At 39.5% G+C, this 23,907-nt stretch overlaps 1 protein-coding gene across 1 annotated transcript in view; it reads left to right on the top strand.

Moving 5' to 3' along the window:
- The window catches only part of DCHS2 (dachsous cadherin-related 2), a gene marked incomplete at both ends in the record, with an annotated part of 117,873 nt that overhangs the window by 36,701 nt on the left and 57,265 nt on the right, over positions 1-23,907 (top strand). Inside the window, 2 exons of the mRNA XM_082315313.1 lie at positions 10,810-11,001; positions 18,986-19,217. Coding sequence (XP_082171439.1) covers positions 10,810-11,001; positions 18,986-19,217 — 424 coding nt within the window. The remainder of the gene's footprint in view (positions 1-10,809; positions 11,002-18,985; positions 19,218-23,907) is intronic.

Raw genomic sequence — 23,907 nt, 5'->3', positions numbered from 1 at the left:
GTGGACCCTCTCTGAGACCTTCTCTGGGCTCTAGCAAAGCTGTACATTTTCTGAGGTAACCTTCTGCTAGGGCTCTTCGGGCCAGTAATGGTATCTCAAAGGTTACTTCTCCAGTGACTGCAGCCCTCCTGTTGGTCTGCCATGCTACCCTTTCCCCTATGTTAGAACACCACTTTTACCTGACGAGTGCAGCCATTTACAAGTGTATTTGTAAGTGGCAATTTAGGCAGCCCACGCATGGTCTTTGTTTATTATAAAGGTGCAATAACAAACCCTTTTTTCTGACAGCAAAATCAATTTAAGAGATTTTTACCCTGGCTGCTCATTGATCCTTGGTAGTGTGACTCTGAAGTGAACTAGGAAAAGAATTTTTTAAATAATCTGGCTAAATACAAATAAAGGTTCTTGGGTTTTATTCTGGTTTTTGTTTCTTTAAGTGGAGGATTTAGGCTCTGCTCTCAGTGATTTTATTCACAACATGGTTCCACAAATAGTTGTATCAGTCTAGCCAGGAGTATTGGTTTGAACATTGTGGTTCATAGGCAGGAATTAGCAGCTCAGGCTGGTTTTGGGGCTTGGAAAATGTTTTCACCAACATGTGTAAGTGTGCAGTTTCAGCCTGTCTTAAGTCCATGCCACTGCTGAAAGAGCTTTTAGGCTCTACCTGGACTGCACTTTCCTGCCACCCTCATACTATTTGCCTTGGGGTCAGTTGCATCACAAACTGACTTGGCTGAAATCTAATGTTGCAGCAATAACGAAGTTTTTTACTGGATCATCTCCCTGGTCTAACTCAAAGTCCACTTGCACAAACCTGAGTGCCAAAAGGAAGGGGCAGCCAGGTGCAAGGTTGCTTATCTACTTCTGCAGTTCTTGTTTCTCTCCTTTGTACAGTCTATTAGAGTCATTTGTCTATTAGAGTCTAATTTGTCTATTAGAGTCATGAGTATAGTTGAAAGATCTTTTTATCATTAATGTTCAGTTTTAAGGTCACACACCTACTCTGCATTCAGGATATGTATTGATCATTTAGGCTCAGCTAGCTAGTATGTCACATTACAGCTTTACAAATATAGTAATTATGTTGATTGATCTAAGCCAAAAATTGAATTCTTCTAATTAATTTTAATTAATGAATGTAATAATACATGCTGCCAATAAAAGTAATATTATCGATTTAGCATTCATAGTAAGGCAGTCTAATGGGAAAAACGTCCTAAGCAACAAGAGAGCCAGTACCTTGAGTCACGCTCTCTGAACCATCTTGTTAAATATAATTTTAAAATGAATCCTGCCACCAAAAGTTAAAGCATGCTCCAGTGCAAGATCATTAAAATAACATGTTCTGTGCAAAATATTTCCTTATTTGTGTGACAGATATTCTAGATTATTAAACCCATGACTCCTTGCTTTGTGCAATTAGTACAGAATAGGGAAACTTTTGTGCTCTGCTGTTGCTTGGCAGAGGTACTCAGACTTGGAGCTCTGTAGCTTACTAAAGTTAATGAATAAAAATGGATTTGTACTTAAACTCTTAACTGTGCATAGCAAGGTTTTAGCATGTTATAAAATCTAAAATTATAGCAAAGTATGTGAGCAGCATTAACGAATGGATGGGGCTGCTTTTACTGAAAAGTAGGGGTCTTGATTTTGATTAAATAAGGCTTTCGTCCTGCAAATATTTGCTAGTCACTATGAAAACTAATTTGCCTTCCTCAGAAATATGTTCTCTTTTCACTTCTGTTCTTCCACTTTACATAGGCAATAAAAATAAATGATGTTATATTTGGTTATATTTGCACAGTAAGATCATAGAATCATAGAATCATTAAGGTTGGAAAAGACCCTTAAGATCATCAAGTCCAACTGTTAACCTATCACTGCCAAGTCCACCACTAGACCATGTCCTCAAAAAAAAGATGGAAGGCAATGTAGACCAGACAGACTGATCAAGTAGATGCTGGACCTTTAGCAGATGTTTTCGGTACTGGAACCTAAGCATCCTACTCCCAAACCACATTTTCTAACCACTATTCTACCATGTAATAAGTAGGCATTAGCAGCACTGCTGCTTGCTATGAATTCAGACATCAATAACTGTATTTTCTGACAGTCTGGATCCTGTTGGAGTGTTAAGTGTGATAAGGGCATGTCTTCCAGATTGGACCTGCCGCCCACACTTGTGGATCCTGGCTAGCATCAATGGGATTTAGCTGCTCGTGCCATTTTGGGGGAGGCATAGAAACAAAACTAAAGGCATGTCAGGAACTTGTGGGTTACATAGGAGTGAATTCAGGCTCTGGCTAGCATCAGAGCAGGAATTGCAGATTACTGTATGGACTGACATGCCCAGTTCTTCCTGGATTTGGACTTGGCTTGCTGGATGATGTCTGGTTTTTAGAATGAAAGCACGATGCTGTAATGTACTTATGCTGTTTTCTCCTCTGATGATTTTCATCTTTCTCACTTTCTATGGACTAACTGAAAGCAGTAAATCAAAGATATGTCAATATTTTTATTGGCATGTTTGTTCATTGTCATCAGTTACATGCATAGAAGAGCAGAGAAGGCAAAAAGCTAACATCTCATAATAGTTCATCAAGTAAAATATGTTTCTTTTCATTTACTTGTCTCAGGGAAGACACAGAATGTTACCAAAAAATCAATGTGTTATTAAAAAGATAAAAATCAGTGTGATCTTTTATGAGAGATTCATATGTGAAATGAGGTTAGTCTTACCTGATTTTAAAACCTTGTAGTTTATTAGGGCACCCACAAGCAAAAAACATGCAGGTCAGCACAAAATGCATTTGCTGAACCACTTCATAACTGTTTGAAATGCTAAAACCAAAAGCCTTAACCATAATTAAGAAATTTAATGCTTACTTGAGCTTACAATGAATAGCACATTCCACATGCTGTCTTTGAGCCTTTGTATGATAATTGAGCACATCATTAAGCACACTGTATGGTATTTTGCACCTTTAACGTACCCATGTAACTTTCTAAGGAGCCTGAATGCCATCCTGGATTATATGGTTGACATCTTCAGTGTGGGAATTGCGATGAGTCTCTTGACACCCATGTACGTTTGTCCAGCCCTCTTTCTGCTTGTGTTTAGGTTTCTGTACTTCTGGTTTAAAGGTTGTTGAGATTTAATTAATGAATGTTTCTGATGGAACTTGAATGAAGCAGTTATGAGCACCTTTGGAAAACTGATGACAGTTCTGGAAGTGACCTGGGGGAATCAGCAACTGCTGCAGGAGAGGTTAGCAAGGTCATGTCTGTGTAGCGCTTACTGTCAGTTGTTCAGCTGTGGTAGTCTCTGTGCTATAGGAGATGAAAAGAAAGCAGAAAGATTGACATTAGTCAAGTCTTTTGACCTGACTAGCACAGTGGAGACATTTTGCATCAGAGCAAGGATGAGGACTAAGGATTTTGCTATTTGTTTTTTGGAGTATGTGGTAACTGTGGTGGTTGGCAAAGTGAGAGTCTATGCTAGTTGAATGTACAGCTTGAATTGCAGATGTTATTTTGGTTTTGTGGCTTTCCAGATCGGGCCCAGTTTCAGGATGAGGAGTGGGGCTTTCTCTGTTGTCACTGCAACTTGCTGTTCAAGGACAGGCTGTTAAGTCCTCAGGCAAACAGTTCCTGTTCTTGAAGTCAAGGCTGATGCTTTTAGGACTTAAGCAAGTAGATCTGAAGCTTTATTCCTGTTTCTGTGTGTTAAACCTGTGGTACAAGGGAGACAGGCACTGATCAAACATGTTGAGACAAACAGATAAAAATCCAGATAAGTAATGTATTTATTAAAACTCTTTTCAGGTTTGGCATCAGCATTATCGTCCGCACTGCATCAGGCAGCTATGAGGTGAAGATCATTGGTTTGTATTTTATATACTATTTTCTTGCCAAACAGGGTTATAAGTGAGGGCACTGAATTAAAGACATCTGATGATGTGTGTTCCTGGCAGCTCATGTGCTAATCTCACAGGCACAGTTACACCCAAATGACTCTTCAAGAATATCAACTACCGGCAATTCTACTACCAGTATTTCTACAACCTCATTTTACTGACAGCATGCCACCAAGACAGGCTGCTCTTCTCCTTCCCTGCGGTCAGGGACCTGGCACAAAGGTATGGCGTAGCAGGTATTTCCAAAATACTGGTGGTCAGCTGTTCTGGTGGTGTTTGGGTTGCCTGCATGTGGAATTGCAGCATTCATCTGGTAAGGGTCTGCCATCGGGCATTGCCATACCACCAAGAACATGCCCGGTGTCTTTCAATCCTTTACTTGGAAGGATGCTGGATTTGGGTTGATGATGTCTGCAGGACAGGACTATTCTTATACCATTCATCAGCAGTGTAACTCTATCATTGAACCGTTTCCTTTCAGTTTCCTGGTAGTTTTCCTATGTCTGTATCCATCTACTGTGTCCTGTCTTTCTTACATTTTGATGATGAGGATTTTGGAGTAATGATGGAATGTATTTTTATTTACCCTGCATTCTGATTTTCTTTAAAACTGGCTGCTGGCAATTCACTTGCTTTTCATTATATCAGTACAACTGAAAAAATTAAAACCACTTTTTATGCACAAAAATAAAATGTGCCTTAAGCTCTGACACTAAGGGTTCCCCAAACATTTTATGAGCTGTGAAAGCTGTATCTTGGTTAGCTGAAATCAAATGGAGTAAACTTGATAAAATATGTGGTATGGGAGCAATTCTTAAGCCATGAAAAAATAATTTAATATTTTTTAGTCTCATTTAATTGCTATCAGAGATGACCACTGTCATGAGTTATTTGGCCAAACTGCCTGCTCTTTCCCATTGTAGTCTACTTTTATTCTGTCAATCTGAAAGCCATAAAATTAATTCTGGTCACTCACATGTGAAATTCAGCATTGCAAAGCAGTCAGCTTTAAGGCTGCATACTCTCTAAATCCTAGACATGGTCTTTACATAGGATGCAAAGTGCATGGCTCTGAATTTTTGATCTGCACAGTAATAAGATTGTATTTTCTGATGTGGTTTTGTGTGCACAGGTCATTTCTCCCATTTTGCATATAATTTAAAATATTTGCTCTGCTCTTCAAAATATATTCAGTTGTTATAAACTAGGAAATAACGCTTGGGAAAGAAAGTGAAGAAATCTAAATCAATACACAGGAACTTTATTTTAATCTGTTGAAATGGTAGGGTGACACAGTTAAATATATGCTTGAGGATTTTGAAGCAGTGGAAACAAACAAAAAATCAAAATGGGGACATTTCTCTTAAAATGAATCAGTGTTTGAAACAGTCTGGGCTTTAGGAGCTGATATAATTCTCTATAATCTTGTTTGTTATTTATTGGTAATATTGTTTCATGCCTGTAAAATATGGGACAGATTGCCCATTGCTGTGAGTTGTCATAGTTCCACTGAAGTGAATGGAATCAGCTTAGGATCTGGCAAATGTTTGCTTTCAATTAGCTGTAAAGCCTCACCATACTTTTAACATAACACTGAACAAAATGTTTCTATTACCTCCTATTCAAGTGTATTGCCAAGATTTTTTTTCTTCATTCAAACCTGCACATGTGTTATAGGATTAAAGTGTACATCTAGGTGAGGTTAATGATCCTTAGTAACATAGTGATTCCCTTCATTTTCTTTGAGATTAGCTCCTCTTTCCATATGCAAATAAAGGTAATTTCTGCACTTCCAACACTGTCTTAATCGGTCTCTTTAAATGACTGACTATTTTTCTTTCCTTCTTTATCTTATTACACCCTTTGGTGTCTACCAGTTTCCACCATTTATTCCCCTCATGCATTAATCTGTCTGTTTAAGCATCACATGATGGATCAGCTTTTTTTTCAGTTGTACTCCATAATGTTTCTCTAGGTCCCCCTTTTTCCTTCCCCTGAGACGATATCTGCATTCTGACCATTTATTGCTTTATGGGTGGTGTCAACAGGACAGAAGAAACTTCCTTTTTCTCTGAGAGATTCGCAGTCTAGACAGTGTACAAACAGACTAAAGGATGTAGGCTACAGAAACCATGACTGACGGGAGAAGTCCAGCCAGTAGCTGTCCATACCATGACTTTTGTTGGCTTTTAAAAATGTTTCTTGGGGAAATACTTTGTTCTGTCTTTCCTTATACCCAAGTTTACACTCCTTAATAACATGCATCTTCAACTTAGTGTACGGAAAACATATTTAGTGAAAGGATGAGAAAGGCCCTGTGAGCATAACCCTTCTTTATTCCCCCTCTTTCTTTTCTCCTAGATCCCAATCTCGTGTTCAGCCTAACTCTCAGAACAGAGGTGTTACAGCTTGGTACTCTCTTGCCTCTTGCATCTCCAAGGCATATAAATCCTTTCAGCTCTATCACCTCCGTGATATTGCTGACATACAACACTCTTGATCAATCCACTGTGAAAATTCCTGCTGCTGCCTTCATTTCCTCCTGTTTGGACTGCTGTAATTCACAGCTCTCGAGCACTTAACTGCTGTAATACTCCGTAGGATTGGTACTGGCGCAGTATGCTGCCATAACCCGTTGTGTTTTGGACTGTGACTGCTGTGTGCTTTAATTTCTAAAATTTGTGGTAACTTGTTCCTTTCACCTGTATCTGAAAACTTGCATTTGCTAGCATGTTTTCACTGGGTTCCTCCTTCTAAATCAGCTTGCATCAATAACAGTTAATTGCTCCCCTGACCTCAGGTGTGTATTGCCATTCAACCTCAGCTCTGTCTGCTACAGTAAATTTTTCGTTCACTTTTAATTCCAGATTCTTCCCTCTTCAGATCAAATGTTCCATGGTGAGTGATTAATAAAAGGACTATTAAGTGGGTGGAAATTGAATGAATGTGAAGGACTTGAACAGGGGGAAAGATCATATTTTTATAAATGCAAAAATTGATGCTGGTTAGTTCTGCTGCCTGAGAGATGATTAAAGTAACTGAAGTTGATCACAATTAGACCTTCAAATTTGTATTGCTTTGAACTGAAGCATTTTTATTTAAATTCATCATTCATTATTCCTTTGCATGTACTGTTCAAAGTCTGAGGCTGCATAATTTACAAGAAAGAAAACAAGTCGCTGAACATAATGGACTAAACTTATAACAATATCCTCGAATTTCACAGCCGTAATTAATCACCCATGCTCAATTGCAGACATAAATGTTAGCATTTACACATGTAACTGCATGCAGGCACAGGGAGACAGAACCTTTCAGTATTGTCACCTGCATTAGATTCAGGCACAAGAAATAAATTGAAATACTTTTCTTGTAAGGGCCAAGTGAATTACTGTTCCGTAGCATCAGGGTGGCAGAGTACTGAGAGCACACTAGGCTTATGTTTTATTATTTTTTATGATAGAAATAACAAAGTACAAGGCTGGTGAAATATGCGTGTTGTAGACTTGGTTTATATACAGCTGTAAAGCATTTTTAGGGCCGGATCTTTGTTCTGCTGAAGTTGAGTGTGAGTTTTGCCTTTAACTTACCCAGAACGAGTGGTTGGACTGGGGTCAGGAGTGGCTGCGCATTTCATCCTGTGCTGCAGCCATGGGATGCAAACTGCAAGGGCGTGAAAGAAGCGTGAAGGGCTCTGCGACCACAGGGCTCCTGTGGAGGAGCTTTCTATTTGCAGCATCAGGAACTCTGGTGTAATGGCCTTCAGTGCTCTGAGAAACCGTTTGGGAAAAAAGGGATGCATTGGAGTATGTGGCACAATCACTGTCACAGCAGTAATTCTTCTGAAATACAGCAAATCTCAAGCATCCCATGCAGAAATGGAGAAGTCCACAGGGTGCTTAAACACAAATGAATGAACAAACAAACAATAAAGAAAAAAACCCCAGCTAACTGAAATAACACATATATCTTTTGGGCTGTCTGTCATTTTAAAATTCTGATGGAACTAACTGGTCTAGAGTAAGTTTTAGCTTTATAATTTGCCTTGGTTTACATGGTTTCCTTTTCCCCACTTCTGTGCTTTTCAGCCTTCCCAAGCCATGTTTTTATTCATTTGGTTTTAATTCAGTCCCAGTTCAGTATCTTAATGCCAAAACAATTCCTCTGTGGGCAAAGAAGTGAGCATGTGATGAAGGCACTGACTGGTCTTTAAGGCCATGTTTGTATTAGTAGGAGAAGCAGCCAAGGGCTGTTCTGGGGCCCTAAGGCCAAATGACTTGGCACAGCTTGTGTCCGTGCAGCTAAATTCATTTACATCCCCAAAACAGGATGACCTCATCCAAACTTATTGCTAGGAATAGTCCCTGGCCTGTCCTGCTTGGTCTTTTTTGAAACTGTGCCTAAAACCGTGCCAGACATTTATCTGTATGGGCAGTCATGTGCAGACCCCCACCTATGCCCTCTCTGTGGTTGATGGCTGTGGGTCTCACCTTACCAGCCTGGGTCAGGTGCAGGCGATGACTGGCACAGGTCTCCTCTGTGAACTCCTGCCAGTTTTAACTCTCGGGCTTTGTGATAATAAGGTTTCCGAAGCTCCATTAAGGTCTTCAGGCATTGTACTTGCACAGGTAGGCTGATGGAAAAAACACAGGATTGATCTTCGAAGAATAAGTAGAAAATGAAAACAGCTGAAGAGGAGAATCCTGTAAGCATCTCCAATATTGACAAATTAGAGAACTAAAAATACTGTCTCTTTTAATGTGTACTTACTTTTGTAAATTATTTTCTTCTAAGATCTTTGTAAATTTAAGTGAAAACTTTCACAATGGAACATGCCAGAGAAGAGCCAAACCAGCACAAAATATTTTGTTATCAGAGAGCTGTAAAATTGAAGGTGCAACATAGAAAACTATTCTGTTTATTAAATACATATTTAACCAATCCATCTCTTGTCCAAAGAGCAAGAGTCTCACACTCGAGCATCCTGTTGACTTTACTTTTGGTGGCTGGTGAAGCAGCACAGTTGTGCCACAGTGCTAATGCAGCTGGGCAGTGTTTATTCCTTGGCCCCGCTGGGGATGGAGGGAGTGGTGAGAGGTCTCTGGTGCAGCCCCAGCTGCTCAGGTTGTGTCCAGTTGGGTCTCCAAACTTGAGAATAGAGACCCCAGCCCCTGTGGGCAGGGAGCTTCTTCTAGTGCCGAATCATCTTCATAGCGAAAATATTGCCTTAGGTCCAGCGTGTACCTCTCCAGCTTCAGCTTGCAACCACTTTTTCCCCATCTCCTGCCCTACACCTGAGGACAGAGCCTGGCGCTGGCTTTCCAGTAACCTCCTCTTGGGCACTGGGGGGAGCTCCTATTAAATTCCCCCGGTACCTTCTCTTCTCCAGGCTAAACAAGGCAGTTCCCCCAGCCTCTCCTCACTCAGGGCATATGTATATGGTATTGGCAAAACCTATTGCTGCGGTAAACATTTATTAAAATATTTTAAGGGGTATATTGATTTCTGTCTCCCCCCATGTGTGTAAGAAGAAAAATTTTAGTATTAGAAAAAAAAACTTTCAGGTATGTTCTGTATTAAAATTTAAAATCACCTGATGGTTTTAAATTATTGGGGTTTTATGCTTTCTACACTAGTCGGTGCCTTAATCACACGTTCAGGTAAAGAGTATTGACTCCCTACAGTTTGTGTAATGCTTTGTGAGTCCTTTAAAACCCAGCTGAGGGAAGGTGATGCAGCATGTTGAGAGTCACCCCAGGTTTTCACAGGCTTCTGAAAGCATCGTGTGTACATCCAGCATACTGGTCTAGTCTGATCCCTTGGTAACACAAGAAGACTGAGCATAGCTGGAAAGAAGGGCGGGAGCTCATGTGTTTCTCTTTGGAAATAGCCATTTTATGCCTGGGATCAGGCCCCCCCACCACATGGCTACCATTGCCCTGCTACAGCCCCTAACCATCACCCATTTAGCTTTTCTCCTGCCACCCATTTTCCTTGTCAGCAGGACTTAGTTTGTATACTGCATTTTCCCATTTGATGCCCTGTGGTTGCGGAGGAATCTCACTCTGAAGGAAGTCTTTCTTTAAAGTACTTATTTACAACATTTGTTTGGTATTTACAGCAGAATTCACGCTGCTTTTTAGATGTACTTAATACAGCTGAAAAGAAATGGCTTGTTTGTCATTCAGCAGTTACAGCTACATGCAAGACTACACTGACAAGGTAATTAAGTCTCTCACAGGGACTCACTGCAGTCTGTGCATCTCTTGCTTTGTGCTGTGCATGCACGTGATGGTCACGTTCAGTTGTGTTGGTTGAGCTCTGGCTCCTTGGAGAGAGGACTGGAGATTAAAACCCCCTCCAGTCCTTAACTTGTATGGATCACCTTGCCACCAAACCCTCCTTCAGATGAAATACTAAATTAATCTCTGGGGAGTCTTTTAGAAAATACATTAGGTAAGAATGTCCTGCAGCACTTTTCTCATCTACATATGACGTCGTTTTTCGTAAGACCTACCTCCACTGGTAAAAATAACGTGAAGGGAAAGTAGCTTAAGGTATAGCCTACTAACGTGACTTAATGTGTGTGGCTTTTCCAGTCACGGGAAGTCCACTTGATTGAGATAATTATTGACAGATAAAAAAGCAATGTTACAGACAGGTCTAATCGATCTTGTATGCTTGTTGCAATAATTACACTATCAGTAGCTGAGTCATTATTTTACAAACTGCAGACAGCCAGCTTAGGTAGCAGACTGAGTTTGTATTTATTGTGTGTATGCACATTTGCTTTTACAACACAAACAGGTAACTTTAAAGCAAACTATCTGTGATTTTTGAATGAATAATAGTTTCGCTGACTTCATTTTTGATCTCTGTTGTTTCCCTGCAGGTCAAGGCAACAGATGCAGATGCTGACCAGTTTGGTGAAATTGAGTATTTTCTTTACGATGGATTTCATTATTATGAAAAATCCAAAGCCTTCCAGATCGATCCACATACTGGTCAGATATGTGTGTCTCAAGACATTGACAGAGAAGGAGATCCAACCACTTATGATCTCTTAGTAAAAGCTACAGATGGGGTAAGTTTCGCCTTTTCATACTACCAGATTTGTGAATGTATTTGCAAATTTGGATGTGCTGTATGCTTTTAAATGAGAATGTAGTGAGTATGTAAAAACTGCATGAATTTGAATAAAATTTCTTACCCCTACAGCAGGCAGAAAGTGATACTTCATGAACCATAAGTTTTGACCCAAATTGATAAAATTGGCTGTGAAATCCCCAATTACTCTTAAACAAGTTGTTGAAAACTGCTTCTAGGTTGTGTTGGTCCCTGCTGATTTTCCTCCTCCTCTTGGAACCGGTGGACTCCAGGTTACCTCTGCTCCCCGCTTTCAAGATGACTGCAGCAGTAATAAACCAGTAACTTGTGCTACTTGGCTCCTGTGGGTGCCAGTGACTTTCCTGGATAAATTCCTTGTCCTTTCTAGCTAGCTGATGCCATTGCTGCTGCTGTGGCTGGGTACAGCCTCCCTGCAGCGGCGTGTCTGAAAGTTTTCCCACTTTACAAGATCTGGTACTTGGAAGTGGATATTCATGGTACACTGCGGGCAGGGTGCTTGTATGTGCCTGAAACAGTCCATTTCAGATCTCTGTTTGGCCAGGAGGGCAAGGAGACATTCGTTGTGGTGGGAACACATTGAGATGTCTGGGTGTGGACACTTGGTCTACCTGGTGCCACGTAACAGAAAATTTTGATAGCATGACTGGAAAAAGACTAGAAGAAAATAATTCCTGCATTCATTTTGTTATGAAAGTATCCAAAGGCAATTTGCAATGGGAGTCCAAGAAGGAGATCAGCTGGTACTTTTCTTAACTTTCTTCAGCTTTAGTAGTGAACCATGAAGAGGCCGAAGAAAGAAGTTACTGCTTGGCTTCAAATGTTAAAATTAACATAAGGACACTTTTAAAAATGTTATTGAGGTCACATTTTGCAGCACAATTTGAGCTGAAGAACATTGAAATTAAATTATTTCAGGCTATACAGTCTTTATTTCTATATATGCCTTTATTTCACACTTTGAATATTAACCTTGCATTTAAGATATTGTCCTAAGTGTATCTAATATCAATTGTAAAAAATACAATTGTGCTAGAAATACTGTATTTTTCATTAAAATGTCTGTGCTTCTTGTTACAGTAGACTGAAGAAACTTGGTGAACAATGATTTCCATATTCATGAGTAGATGAACTTAAATAGCTGCAGTTGATGCTTGGTATTAATTGTTGCATTTTGAGAATGTAGTAGTCGAGGGTATATTTGCATGCTATTGAATTTGGATATATGTGTAATAGTTAAGCAATTCATCTGCTTTTTTTCTTTAGCTATCACTATTCAGTGTTTATTTCAGAGGCTACAGAAGCATTCTCTTGTATTAATAGTGCCTTTAGAAGTGTGCCTTTTCTTCCCCATAGATTTCTTTTGAGAAGAAACAATTATATAAGAATATATTTTTATGTTCGTTTCCTGACTCTATCTTATTTGAATGTCTAATAATTTAAAAATGTAAGTCTTTCTTTTAGTTAGGATAGTGTCTGTAATCTTTCCAGCAGAAGTAAGTCTATGTGCCCATTTTGTAATTTCTCTGATTTGTGATTTCTGTCTCCAAAATTCCTTTCTAGGCAAAATTTTGTAGCATACACCTGAGTACAGTTTTCCAAGCCTTGAAGAATAAAGCAGTCAGTATTACAATGTATAACAGCAGAAAATTATATGTTCTGCTGTAGTTTATCACTTAATTATCTGGATATCTGGAATATCAAGATTAGTCTTATTAATACAGGCTAAGTGAGAGCTGGACAATAGCAGTGAAATTCTGACAAGTTTCTCCAATATCCAGTCTAGTCCAGAAGATTATTCTGAAAATGTGAAAGAAAATAGGTTTACATGAAAAAAGATTGATGCACTTTTTGGTTAAATTATTGCTCTAATGATAAATCTTATGTCAAAAGTTAAAAGGAAAACAGCCAATGCATTGAAACTATCGATTATTTCATTTTTAAATTGGTCTATCTTTTTTTTTTTTTTTTTCCCCCTTCATTTAGGGACCTTGTGTTTACAGAAGTTCAATAATGGGGAGGGGGGATTCGATTTTTGATTGCCTCGTCTGTGACAGGCAGGACTTGATCTTCTTACTGGAACTTAGCACTTTGTAGATCCCATTGATTTCTCTTCTAAAAAATAGCTCATCTGACACCTAAATACTAAAGCACCTAAATTCAATATTAGCTTTTCAAAATTCTCAGTATACCTGTTGGGCCACTCTCCACCTTTATGGCAGAACTGTAGTAGGATATTTTATCTCCTGGCATTCTGCTGCTGATTTTGATGGATTAAAGATGTTAAGTGTGGGGTTCAAAGTGGAGGCTGTGATCAGGGGAAAAATGTGTGCAGAAAAGACAGAGGAAGAGTGCAGGGTCACTGTTGACAAAGGGGAGGGAGAGAGATGAAAAGGAAAGAAAATAACAAAGCTAATTAGAAGTGAGGAGGAAAAGAAAGCATTTTCCAGGTGGTGCTCAGTTTATTTTACAGCAAAACTCATGGTTTCCTCCACCTGTTCGTGCCTACTCCATTACACGGTTTTGAAGCACGTTGGTAATGTCTTTTATGCACTGTGTAGAAAGTGTAATGAGAGAACTGAAATTGCACGTGAGAGGCAAGTGGAAAACAGATTCTGTTAAACTGGTGTTAAACATCCTGTGAGAGCTTGTGGGAGCACTCTCACTCATTAAGTAGGGACAAGACTGATCATAATGTTGGTAGTAGCCTTTTTGGCTGGCAGCACTGATTTTGGTCCCAAAGTCACTTACTTCACATACGTATTTGCTGGTACTCCTTGAAATGCGTTTATACAAAAAGAAATCATGTAGCTAGGTTTACAGAAAGGTGTTTGCACTGAATCCCACAGCGTCTGTGTCTAGCCCTCTCCTGGGGTCTCTGTCTGGACTGTGGCAGACTGAGAGCTGCTCCAGTAGTGAGGGTGACCCTCCTGTGATTCACATGCCAGCTCTGCCTGGGACACCCCCTGTTCAAACCGCACCCTTAGTCACAACAGCTTATTTCTCCACTGGTGACAGATCAGGGACAGTTTCATAGGCATTTGGGGCATCTTTCAATTTACAGTGAGCTGAAAATTTCTTGTGGTGCTGTTAAAATGGTAATTTTTTTTTTTCTCTCTCTGGAAAAAAAAAAAAGGGAAGAAAATCAGATGAAGGTACGTTGCTCAGGGAACCTTCACAAACACTCGAGAGAGATTTAGATGAGGCATACTGTGAAATGAAGTCTTGCAAAAAGGAAAATATGGAAAAAGAGGAATTCTAATAAAAGTATTTGCATGTTCTCAAAAGCAGTATATGGGACAAAATTACTACTTTTTCAGTTTTGAACACGTGCAAATTGGGTCTGATATATTTTAATTCTGTTTGGCTTTTTTTTTTGTTTGCTTTCACAATGTGACTGAAATGGACAGTCCTTTGTGTGTTTTTCCCTATTTGCTTGGGGGTCTCCAAACTACTACATATGTAAATTTATGCTTCCTTTATGCTTGTTTTGTGTACTGCCTTAAAGAGTCTTAACATGAATCCATTTTCATACAGGAAATCTTTTTTTTTTTTTCTTTAACAGCATGCATTTTGTTGCTGTACAGTGGCAAATTTTATTGCTATGTATCATGCATAATTCAATCTTTTTGTTCATTCATTTGCATTTTTTATGATGCCCATCACCTCTCTTTCACGTTCAACTAAATAAACAGTGATGCCTGCAGCTGTTAAAGAAAACCTGTCACAATCTGGAGAAATTTAACTGGAATAATGCTTATTTAAATTCTGTCTAGTGGCATCTGTACTATCTGCTCACAGACAACAGTTGTCTGGCCTTCAAAGCCAAAATCTGAGTTGCACAGTCTTGGGGTTGGTGCACAATGAGGGGCGTTTAGGAGTGTCCAATCTTGACTCTGGGAGGAGCCGGCCCACACAGTTTTCTTCCAAAGCTGGGGAAGACCAGATGACGTATGCTTGTGAGAGCTACTACCAGGAATAGACATAATAGTGCACGTACCGGCGTATCATCTCTCTTCATCAGAGTGGCAAGAAATTTTGAAAACTGCAGAGCACAGGCAGCGTCTTCTACCACTCCTTGTCCTGCACCACTGTAAGGAGTGCCACACCACATCTGTATACCCTGCTGAGAGTCCAGAGGTTTGGGTTTGTGAAGTTTTTTTTTGTCTTTTCCCTTTGCAGAGTGGACTACCTTGGTTTTGTTTTCTCCAAACGAGGTTCTTGAGTGCTGTGATAGGACTGCCCTTAATGGTGATTTGAAGGCTGCAGTTGAATGGTGGTGGGAGGCTTTTTGGTGGGTTTGTTTGAAAATCTGTGCCCCAGTGCCTTTTTGTCATTTTGCCTGTTTTTCCCTAATCTGGCTTGGTTACGCTCTGGTTTCGGCATATCCCAGGATTCACTAGCATGTAGTGCTTCAGGTACCTTCTAAATGTGTCCATGCTTCACAGCTTTTTTTTTTTTTTTTTTTTTCTGTTTTCTTTCGGCACATTGTGAGCGAGAAGGGAAGCATGGAGCTTTTTGTTTGAGTTTCCATTTTATTCTGGACTACAGTCACAGCATTTAAGATGTTGTCAGGGTTGAAGACACTTCAGGGCATGTGTCTTTCATCCTAACTTGTTGGCCCAAAGAAGCCATGCCCATTGAAGTTGTAGAATAGAATGACTATTTCAGTTGGAAGGGGCCTACAACGATCATCTAGTCCAACTGCCTGACCAGTTCAGGGCTGACCAAGTTAAACCATGTTGTTAAGGGCATTATCCAAATGCCTCTTAAACACCGACAGGCTTGGGGCATCGGCCACCTCTCTAGGAAGCCTGTTCCAGTGTTTGACCACCCTCTTGGTAAAGATATTTTGGAAGATCTACGATGTCATGCTTGCTTCTGAGTAGATGAAGTATATCCATGTGGTTAGAAATAGAAGCAGTTTGTTCCTTCTCACCTGGGATGATACTTGAAATTTTTACGTAGCCAGAGCAAGAACTGGGCCATAACCAGTTAATATTGTAAGCTAATAAGTTAATATTGTACTTGACTCGTGTGAAGGGATACACTGCTTCTTCAGCAAAAGAAGGGTCTGTCTCCATCATAAAACTTGGTTGGTCTTCTGAGACATTAGGTAGTTAGTAGGTCTCTAACTTGCTTCCCCCATATACTTAGAATTAATACATTTCAAAAGACTTTGCAGTCTTTACATAACTCCATAGGATAAATACAAATTGGCTGGAGAGTGGTTGTGTTGTTGTTTTTTTTTTTTTAATGTCTATTTAACAATAATGAAACTTGGAAGAAGCAGTTTAACACCAGTTCTCAGGAGTTTTTTGAGCTTGGTTTCATGCTGTTCCAAACTTTGCCTCTTTTTAGATGCTTTTTATTCTTGAACTCACTTCCTTCTTGGCCTCCTTCCCTTCAAACTCTTGTTTCTGATTCCTGTCCTGAAGTACCTGAAAGCTGTGGAGCCACAGAGCATCTTCTGACAGTGGGCTTGAACAGAGCATGTAGGGCTCCCCTTTTAGCTCCTGTGCAGGCATTTCCTTCCTGTGGAAATCAAGGTGTTGGGGAAGGGGCTCACCCTGAAGTGGGGTTGGGGAGTTTGCAGTGAGCCCACTAGATCTGCATGTCTCCACTTCCCCATATCAGCACAGGGTTTCATGGCTGTCTCAGTAGTTTGAGGCTGGTGCTAGCCCAGTACCCTTCACAGTCCTGGTCCCCAGGCACATGTCCTGGCTGCCGGCTGCCTCCACGGCAGCATGAGCCCTGGAAGCATGCCATGCCGTATTTTCTTTGGAAGAAAATCTAAGCACGCTAGGAGGATAGGAGCCAGATCTCCTAGTCTGCGGGTGAAACATAGATGTGCGATGCACAAGATCATCTTGATTTTCCACATACTGAACTTTCATGGGATTGTCACTGCCACCCAACAGAGGTAATATTACTACATGGAAGAAAAAAACCAAAACAGAACAAAGCAAAAATCCCTATGGAAATGTGGGACAGAATGCAGATAGTATTTTTGCCCAAAAATAAGTCAGACCCTGGGGACATGATAAGGAAACCTTCAAAAATAGTTCTGGGGGAGATCGTTATGCTGCAGGGCAAGTCTAAAGGAGTAGTATCCAGTCTGAATCATTGAATAGTTTCATGAAGGTCAAGTCTAAAAATAATTGACATGAACAATTAGGTTGCAGAAATATGCAACCTAGTTATTTTCTTAATAACATAGCTACTGTGACTGCAAAATTAAGTTTGGACTTGCTCAGCATAGATTGTCATGTGTATGCACCAACACCCGATCTGTGTCAGCGGTTTCGGTAAGTGACTAATTGGTACAAGCATGGCACTCTCAGAGTGACCTTGAAGAGCGCGGGATTTTTCCTCAGTCTGTATCTTAATGTACTGCGTACAGCATGTGCAGGCTATACATACGTTTGCTGCTTTGTGCTTCCGTTGTACACGTCAGTGCCCCAGCATACACCTTTAGCTGTGCCGCAAGTGGAGCTGCTTTCTTTTAAAAATGTCTGTAGTTGTTACAGCTGTAAAATAACCTTGGAAATGTGAATGTCTCCAAACTGATGGAGGGAGTCTGCAGGGAGTACAAGGTAGTGCCTCTGAGAAATAAATGGCTATTTGTTTCACTTGGGGCCCTATGGGGTCTACACTTCAGCACCCACAGAATTGTCTTTTTTCCAGATTGTCATAAAATTCAGTGCTTTGCTATGGCAAATCGTGATTTTCCTGTAGCATGGTTTGATAAGCCAGCTTGCAGTTGCTCCTTGCTTCTCTGGTGTCACTGCAGAACAAGGCTAAATGTGGTCCCATGGCTGCCTGTGTGGTATTTTAGTGGACTCTTGGTGGGCACCTGTAGCAGGAGCTTCAACCGTGTGGAGAGCAGCACAGCAGCTGGGCTGGGGTCTCAAAGAGGTACGGTGCCGAAGCTGCGACCAAGGCCTGGCTCTTTTCCCAGCTCTTTGTGCAGGGAAAAGAAACAAGAGCAGAGGACTTGAGCCAAACCCCTAGAAAGCGTGGTGGGACCTCTTTCCCTGCAAAATCATAAAAGCACTGGAAATAATTTTATGTAATCAGCTATTAATTTTACATCAACAAATCATTTCAGCTATGTGCCTCAGTCAAATTTGGTATTGTTCTGTCTCTGTGTACACAAAGTGAAGGTGTGGGTATGTAGACAAGCACACATGCATACATACACAGAGATATATATTTATACACACACACACTTATATATACACATATATACATATAAGTATAGACACACACACACTGCATGAGCAGAACTGCTTAACCGTGCCAGGGTGGTAAACTGAGGATAGATCTTGCAGGCAGCAGCCTGACAGGTTGGCTTTTGGCTGTCCTGCACTGGTCTACTCTCAGTCTGTGTTCCTAAATCAGTAGTTGAAAAAGCCTCATATTCGCTGTTACGATGATCATGCTTTTAAACCTGAAAGACTCGTAGATAGAAAGAAGTTATTCCTGCTTTACTGGAGCACCATAGTCACCTGAGGGGCGTGTATTTCTGGGGCAGAAAGCCCTGACTTCTATCTGTAAAGGAATAAGTGGTGTGTGAGTGATTATAGTAAAAAACAAGTGAGGTTAGACTAGCAATATATATAACTTTATATAACTTTATATATATATCAGGCTATATATAACTTTATATTCACTCACCATTGTAAGAAGTTGAACTTCTTTGTTTACTCAGTTAGCCTACTGGAGTTGTTCTGAGCATGTAGCTTGCCTAAATGCAGTATTTTGGGGTATCACAGATACTGTAAGTTGTTTTTAACAGACATTTTCATGTCTTATTCAATATTGTTGCAGCATGTTCCATTTCCTAATGATGGGCTGAAACCAGATGTGCATCATTGTATTGTGTATGCTTTTAAAATTGACCTTGTTTTTTGTTTTTATCTTTCTGATTTATCCAACAGGGTGGGCTGAGTGCCCAAGCTTTTGTTCGCATCGAGATAGAAGATATCAACGATAATCAACCTGTTTTTGAACAAGCTGTGTATGTGACGAGCATCAGTAGTCACACACAGCCAGGAACAGAGATTATCAATGTTGTTGCCACAGACAGAGATTCAGGAATATATGGTGTTGTCACATACGAACTGGTCCCGGGAGAATTTTCTTCTTTCTTCGCCGTGGATACATCCACAGGTACTGTATGGTCTATGATTCAGAAAGGCTATAATTATACAACATGTATCTTTTCCTTGATGATGCTTTTTTGATTTGGAGTCATGTCATACAGTTGAAACTTAAATTCTGCAGGAAAATAATTCTAGAGGAAGAGGAAGGATTTAGGTTTAACATGAAGCCTTTGCATTCACTGGAATAAACACGAGAATGGGAAACATAGTATTTGCCAGTACAATACAGGACAAGCAGTATGCCACTTATCCACTATTTTCAGCCATAAATCTATTCATCTTTGTAAGAAATAATCAAAACATTATTTTTTACAATAATATTTGAATTCCTGAAGTGTTTAGGTCTTACTCTTGAGGAGCAATAAAAGACTCTTCAAGATGCTTGTCCCTTCATTTCATCTCTCTGTTTCTGTCCTAATCTTCTTTTCCCACACTGTGCTAGAATAAGTCCCCGTTCTGCTCAGAGTCTTAAAATATCCAGCTGCCTCCCCATTTGACTCAATGATTGGGTTTGTAAATGTCTTTTTCTGCCTTTTACTTCCTGATGTGACTCTTCGTCCTTCTGGTTTCTGGAGAGAGGTTCAATGAAGGAGTGGCAATGAGAGCAAGAAAACAGTTATGGCAAAAGCAAATCTGGGTGAATTTTTTTGAAGACAGGTTGAATCTCACAGATTGAATTACTTTTCCCATGGCCACAAAGCAGCCCCTATAGTCTGCTTTCTAACCTTAAAATAGTTATCAACGTCAGCTGGAAAGAACATGAGCAGTATGTCCACGGTGTCTTTCAGGGAGTGGTTAACTAAACTGCAGCTACCATTTTACTTGAGAGCCAGCCCTTGCATATGAATGTATCCTGATCAACGGTTTTGCTTCATGATGGTCATGGCAGAGGGGATTATTTTATGTTTTAAGAATTTTTTTGGCTGTTGTACATGTGTATGTATTAGCTGTTTCACATATGAAATGTTGCAAGGCTCTATTCTTTCAAAATGGTGCCTATTTTCACTTTTTTACACGGTCCCCAAAATATTCCGATGAACAGAAGAAACTAATCTTCTTAGGAAGTCAGTCTGCTTGTCTTGGCTATTTCAGAATTTATTTAACTGTGGACTTTTAACTGCCTGTCAAATCAGATTCTCTGGGGCATAACTGATGCCAAAATATATAGGTCAATCAATAATTAGGGAGCTGGATCTCCACAGGCATTTAACTGGTCATTTTAAAACTGTCCCAGCAGGCTTGTCAGAGAGAGGCCCTGTGGGTCATGCTAGCAGCACCGGCTTTGCAGCAGTCCTCTCTTTTGAAAGGCTTCTTCCTCAGATTGTGACCTTTTGGCCTTTTTTTCCAGTTTTGGCACTTCATATAGGAAAAATGTCATGCTTAATCATGAAGACAATATAAGTCTATAAGTTACTATTATCTTGTGGATCTATCATGGTATTTTATCAAAGGCAGGCGAAATTCAGGGTGAAGTTGCTTGCGGTCATTATTGCTGACATTTCATGATGAGAAGAGCCTTTAGGTCAGAGACACTATTCCCAACATTATAGTGCTTGGAATCTGATTGCACTTAATCAGATCTCCTGGGTAATTCACCAGGTCAGGCTGTGTCTAATTTTAACTTATTAATATTAATGGTGTGGTTTTTTTTTTTCTGAAGAATACACTTTTTCCTTTTATATTCTTCCACCTCTGCCTACAATAGTGCTCATGCTTAGTCACTGGCAAGCAGGATGATTTTTAAACTCTTGGCAACAATCAACAATATAAGCAAAATAAACATTAAAATTGCCAATTTGTCACACAGAAGTTTTGCAGTCTCTGCGGGTTAAATAGCTGCAAAAGCTGTTCTGTATTCAGAGGGAGATGAAACAAGTTGCTCATTGTTAGGACACAGATTTTGAGCTCTTCCTCCCTACTTCTTGTTAGGACACTGACATTTTCCAGTTTTTGTTGTGTTAAAGCTATCTTCGTATGCTCTGATATATGGCCTAATTTAGATGTGTCTCTGTGAAGGTTATGTGAGGGACTTTAGTTACGTGGGTTGCATTTTGTGAACAGAGGGCAATGGACAATTATGACAAGAAATAGGAATTCTTCAGGAGGTGGATCCCCAAGCCCATAAGCCAATCAAGATCATATTACAGTTTTGGTCTTTGGTTTCCTGATCTTGTGGACGTGCAGTCTGTAACTGATGTGTTCTGCAGTTTTTCCAATTTGCAGTATGGCATATTCTGTTTTATCTGCTCTTTTCATTATTAGAGGACCTAAAAGGAGGCACAGCGATGGTGCTGGAGTCTTCCATGAATTTGCCTTCCTGATAAGTTTTATTCTTTAAATGATTAATTTTTCTTACAGATAGAGCATTTAGAAATGAGGAATGAAAATCAGTGCATTAGTCTTTTTGACTTATTATATTCATTATAGCCCTTAGCATTATACGTAGAAGTGGTCAGAGATATTTTCAGGATTATGAGATTTAAATTAATTAGTAGCTGACAGTTTGTCACATTACACTATGATACATTAAAATCATATGCAAGATGATGCTCTTCTCCATGGCATATGTAATTTCTATTTTATGGCATCTAGATTGTGGATTTGAAAATTTATCTCACTGTAGTTTTTTTGGGCGGTGTTTTCGGACTGCTGCACTTAGAATACTCACTAAAGATTCACTTTTCCCCCCATTCCCTTCTTAATTTTTAAAAGAGAAATGGATAAAATAATAAAATAAAAACTGTGACCTGAATTCTTCACTGCTATGGCTTGCTTCTGGCTGTTGCTTTGTTAAAGCAATTGTATGGATGTATCAAGAAAGCTTTTAGCTTTGCATAGTGATCTGTGTTCACAGTACAGCATATCATACCAGCTGGTCAACCACTGACTGTATAGAATATCTCAATGGTGCTTTTGATGCATAGATATTATGACTTCAAGCCGCATCCAAGCTCCTTGAAGGGGCTCCATCTTTTGTTTCAAGCACTGTGACATGTGGATGTGGTATATAGATAAATTCAGTGGGAGTGGGAAGGAAGAGCCTTTCATTGAGCAGACAGATATTCCAATAAAAAGTTTTTTGAATTCTAAACAAGTATTTATTAGTGGTATTTGTTTGCTATTTTAGCTTTTAGATACTGCATTTATTGTTTGTGATATGCTCTTATACTTGTAAATAACATTTATTGCATTTTCCTTTGAGAAAAAATTGAAACGAAGTATTCTTCATTTGATTAATGATAGACTGTCCACAAGAAAAACCACTTTAAGAACTGTGGAACTAGAAAAATGTATGAATAGGGAACTGCAAACCAGTTCCTCTGCTAGTTCGTGACTCTTGCTATCGTTTGTTTCTAGTGTTGGTGTAAACAACATCTTGGCTTCATTATGTTTCCTTTTGTAGATATCTGATCCATGCATGATCTATGAACAGCACTCGTGAATTGATTAGAACAGAGCAAGTTGAAGAGCTTTTCTAGCTAAGAAACTGTTTGAGCTATGTTTGTTTATTTTCCCATTGCTACCTAACAAGCTATATCTAAAAGACAGTGTATTTATAGTTATGGCTGAGCAGGTAATTAAAAATGTAAGTCACAGGATACAATCACAAGTGTGGCAGAAAACCTATGCAGTAATTAACTGTAAGACTTTGGGATTAACAATTGAATTCATAAACTTTCATTATGTTACAAGCATTAATATTTCCCTTCACCCAAGGGCATATAATTCATTTTTCCATTGATCTTAGTGATACCCTTCCTTGAGAGCTGGATAAAAAGATGATTATCATCTTACTGTAGCCCTGGTTCGAGGAAGCTGTTTCAAATCAACAAAATTAATAATAGTCTTTGAAAATTATTTTGGACCAGTGTGACTTCATGTGTCAGCCTTCAGGTAAATGGTCTGTTCATATTCTTAGAATGAGTCCCCTAGCTAGTCACTGCACGCAGAGAAAGCTCTCATGAAGGCTAAATAAAAGGCAGCAGCCATTGATTTATGTTTATTTGAAGGTATTAGTGATTTAAACCTAGTATGAAAAGGATATAGAGACAGTAGCATTAACACGGTGTACATTACAGCAATATAAGCATTTAACTTAGTTTCTCTGTTTCTTTCTTTAGACTATATAAGATATTTAGGCTTGTGTTTCTGTGAATCCTACCTAAATTAGATGCCTAAAACAGAGGCTGTGACTATCCTCCTTTGTATTTTACTGACAATGTGTCTCTGAGGAATTTGGAGATCTTTCCGTTGACTTGAAGATAACTTGGATCAACTTTTTGTCATAATACCATCTGTTACTTATTTACATCAAAAAATACATATTGAGCACAACAGACAAGCCTTGTTACAAGAGCTGGTCAGTAGTTTAGCATTAAAATTTTTTTTCAGCACGAAGTATAGCTTTTGCAAAATGAGCATTCTTGTGAGGACATTTTGGCTTGATAGAAATTCATTAATTTCCTTTAAGATGCATTCTGATTTCTTTTTATCTGAAGAGCATAGGGCATCATGCAGCTAACATGTCCTGGAAGAGATGTAGAAAAGTCTAGGAGCTTAGTCCACTGGGGAAGAATAAAAGGGGGAATACATCTGAGACATGCAAATGTAAAAGGCAGATTTAGGTCCTGCATCTTGTCTCTTTAACAGTGCCTGGTAGCGGATGCAAAAGGAGGGGTTAAGAGTAGAGCTTGTGC

The sequence above is a fragment of the Platalea leucorodia genome (assembly GCF_965183815.1).
Source record: "Platalea leucorodia genome assembly, chromosome: 6".
Lineage (NCBI taxonomy): Eukaryota > Metazoa > Chordata > Aves > Pelecaniformes > Threskiornithidae > Platalea > Platalea leucorodia.
This window is presented reverse-complemented; position numbering and strand designations above follow the sequence as displayed.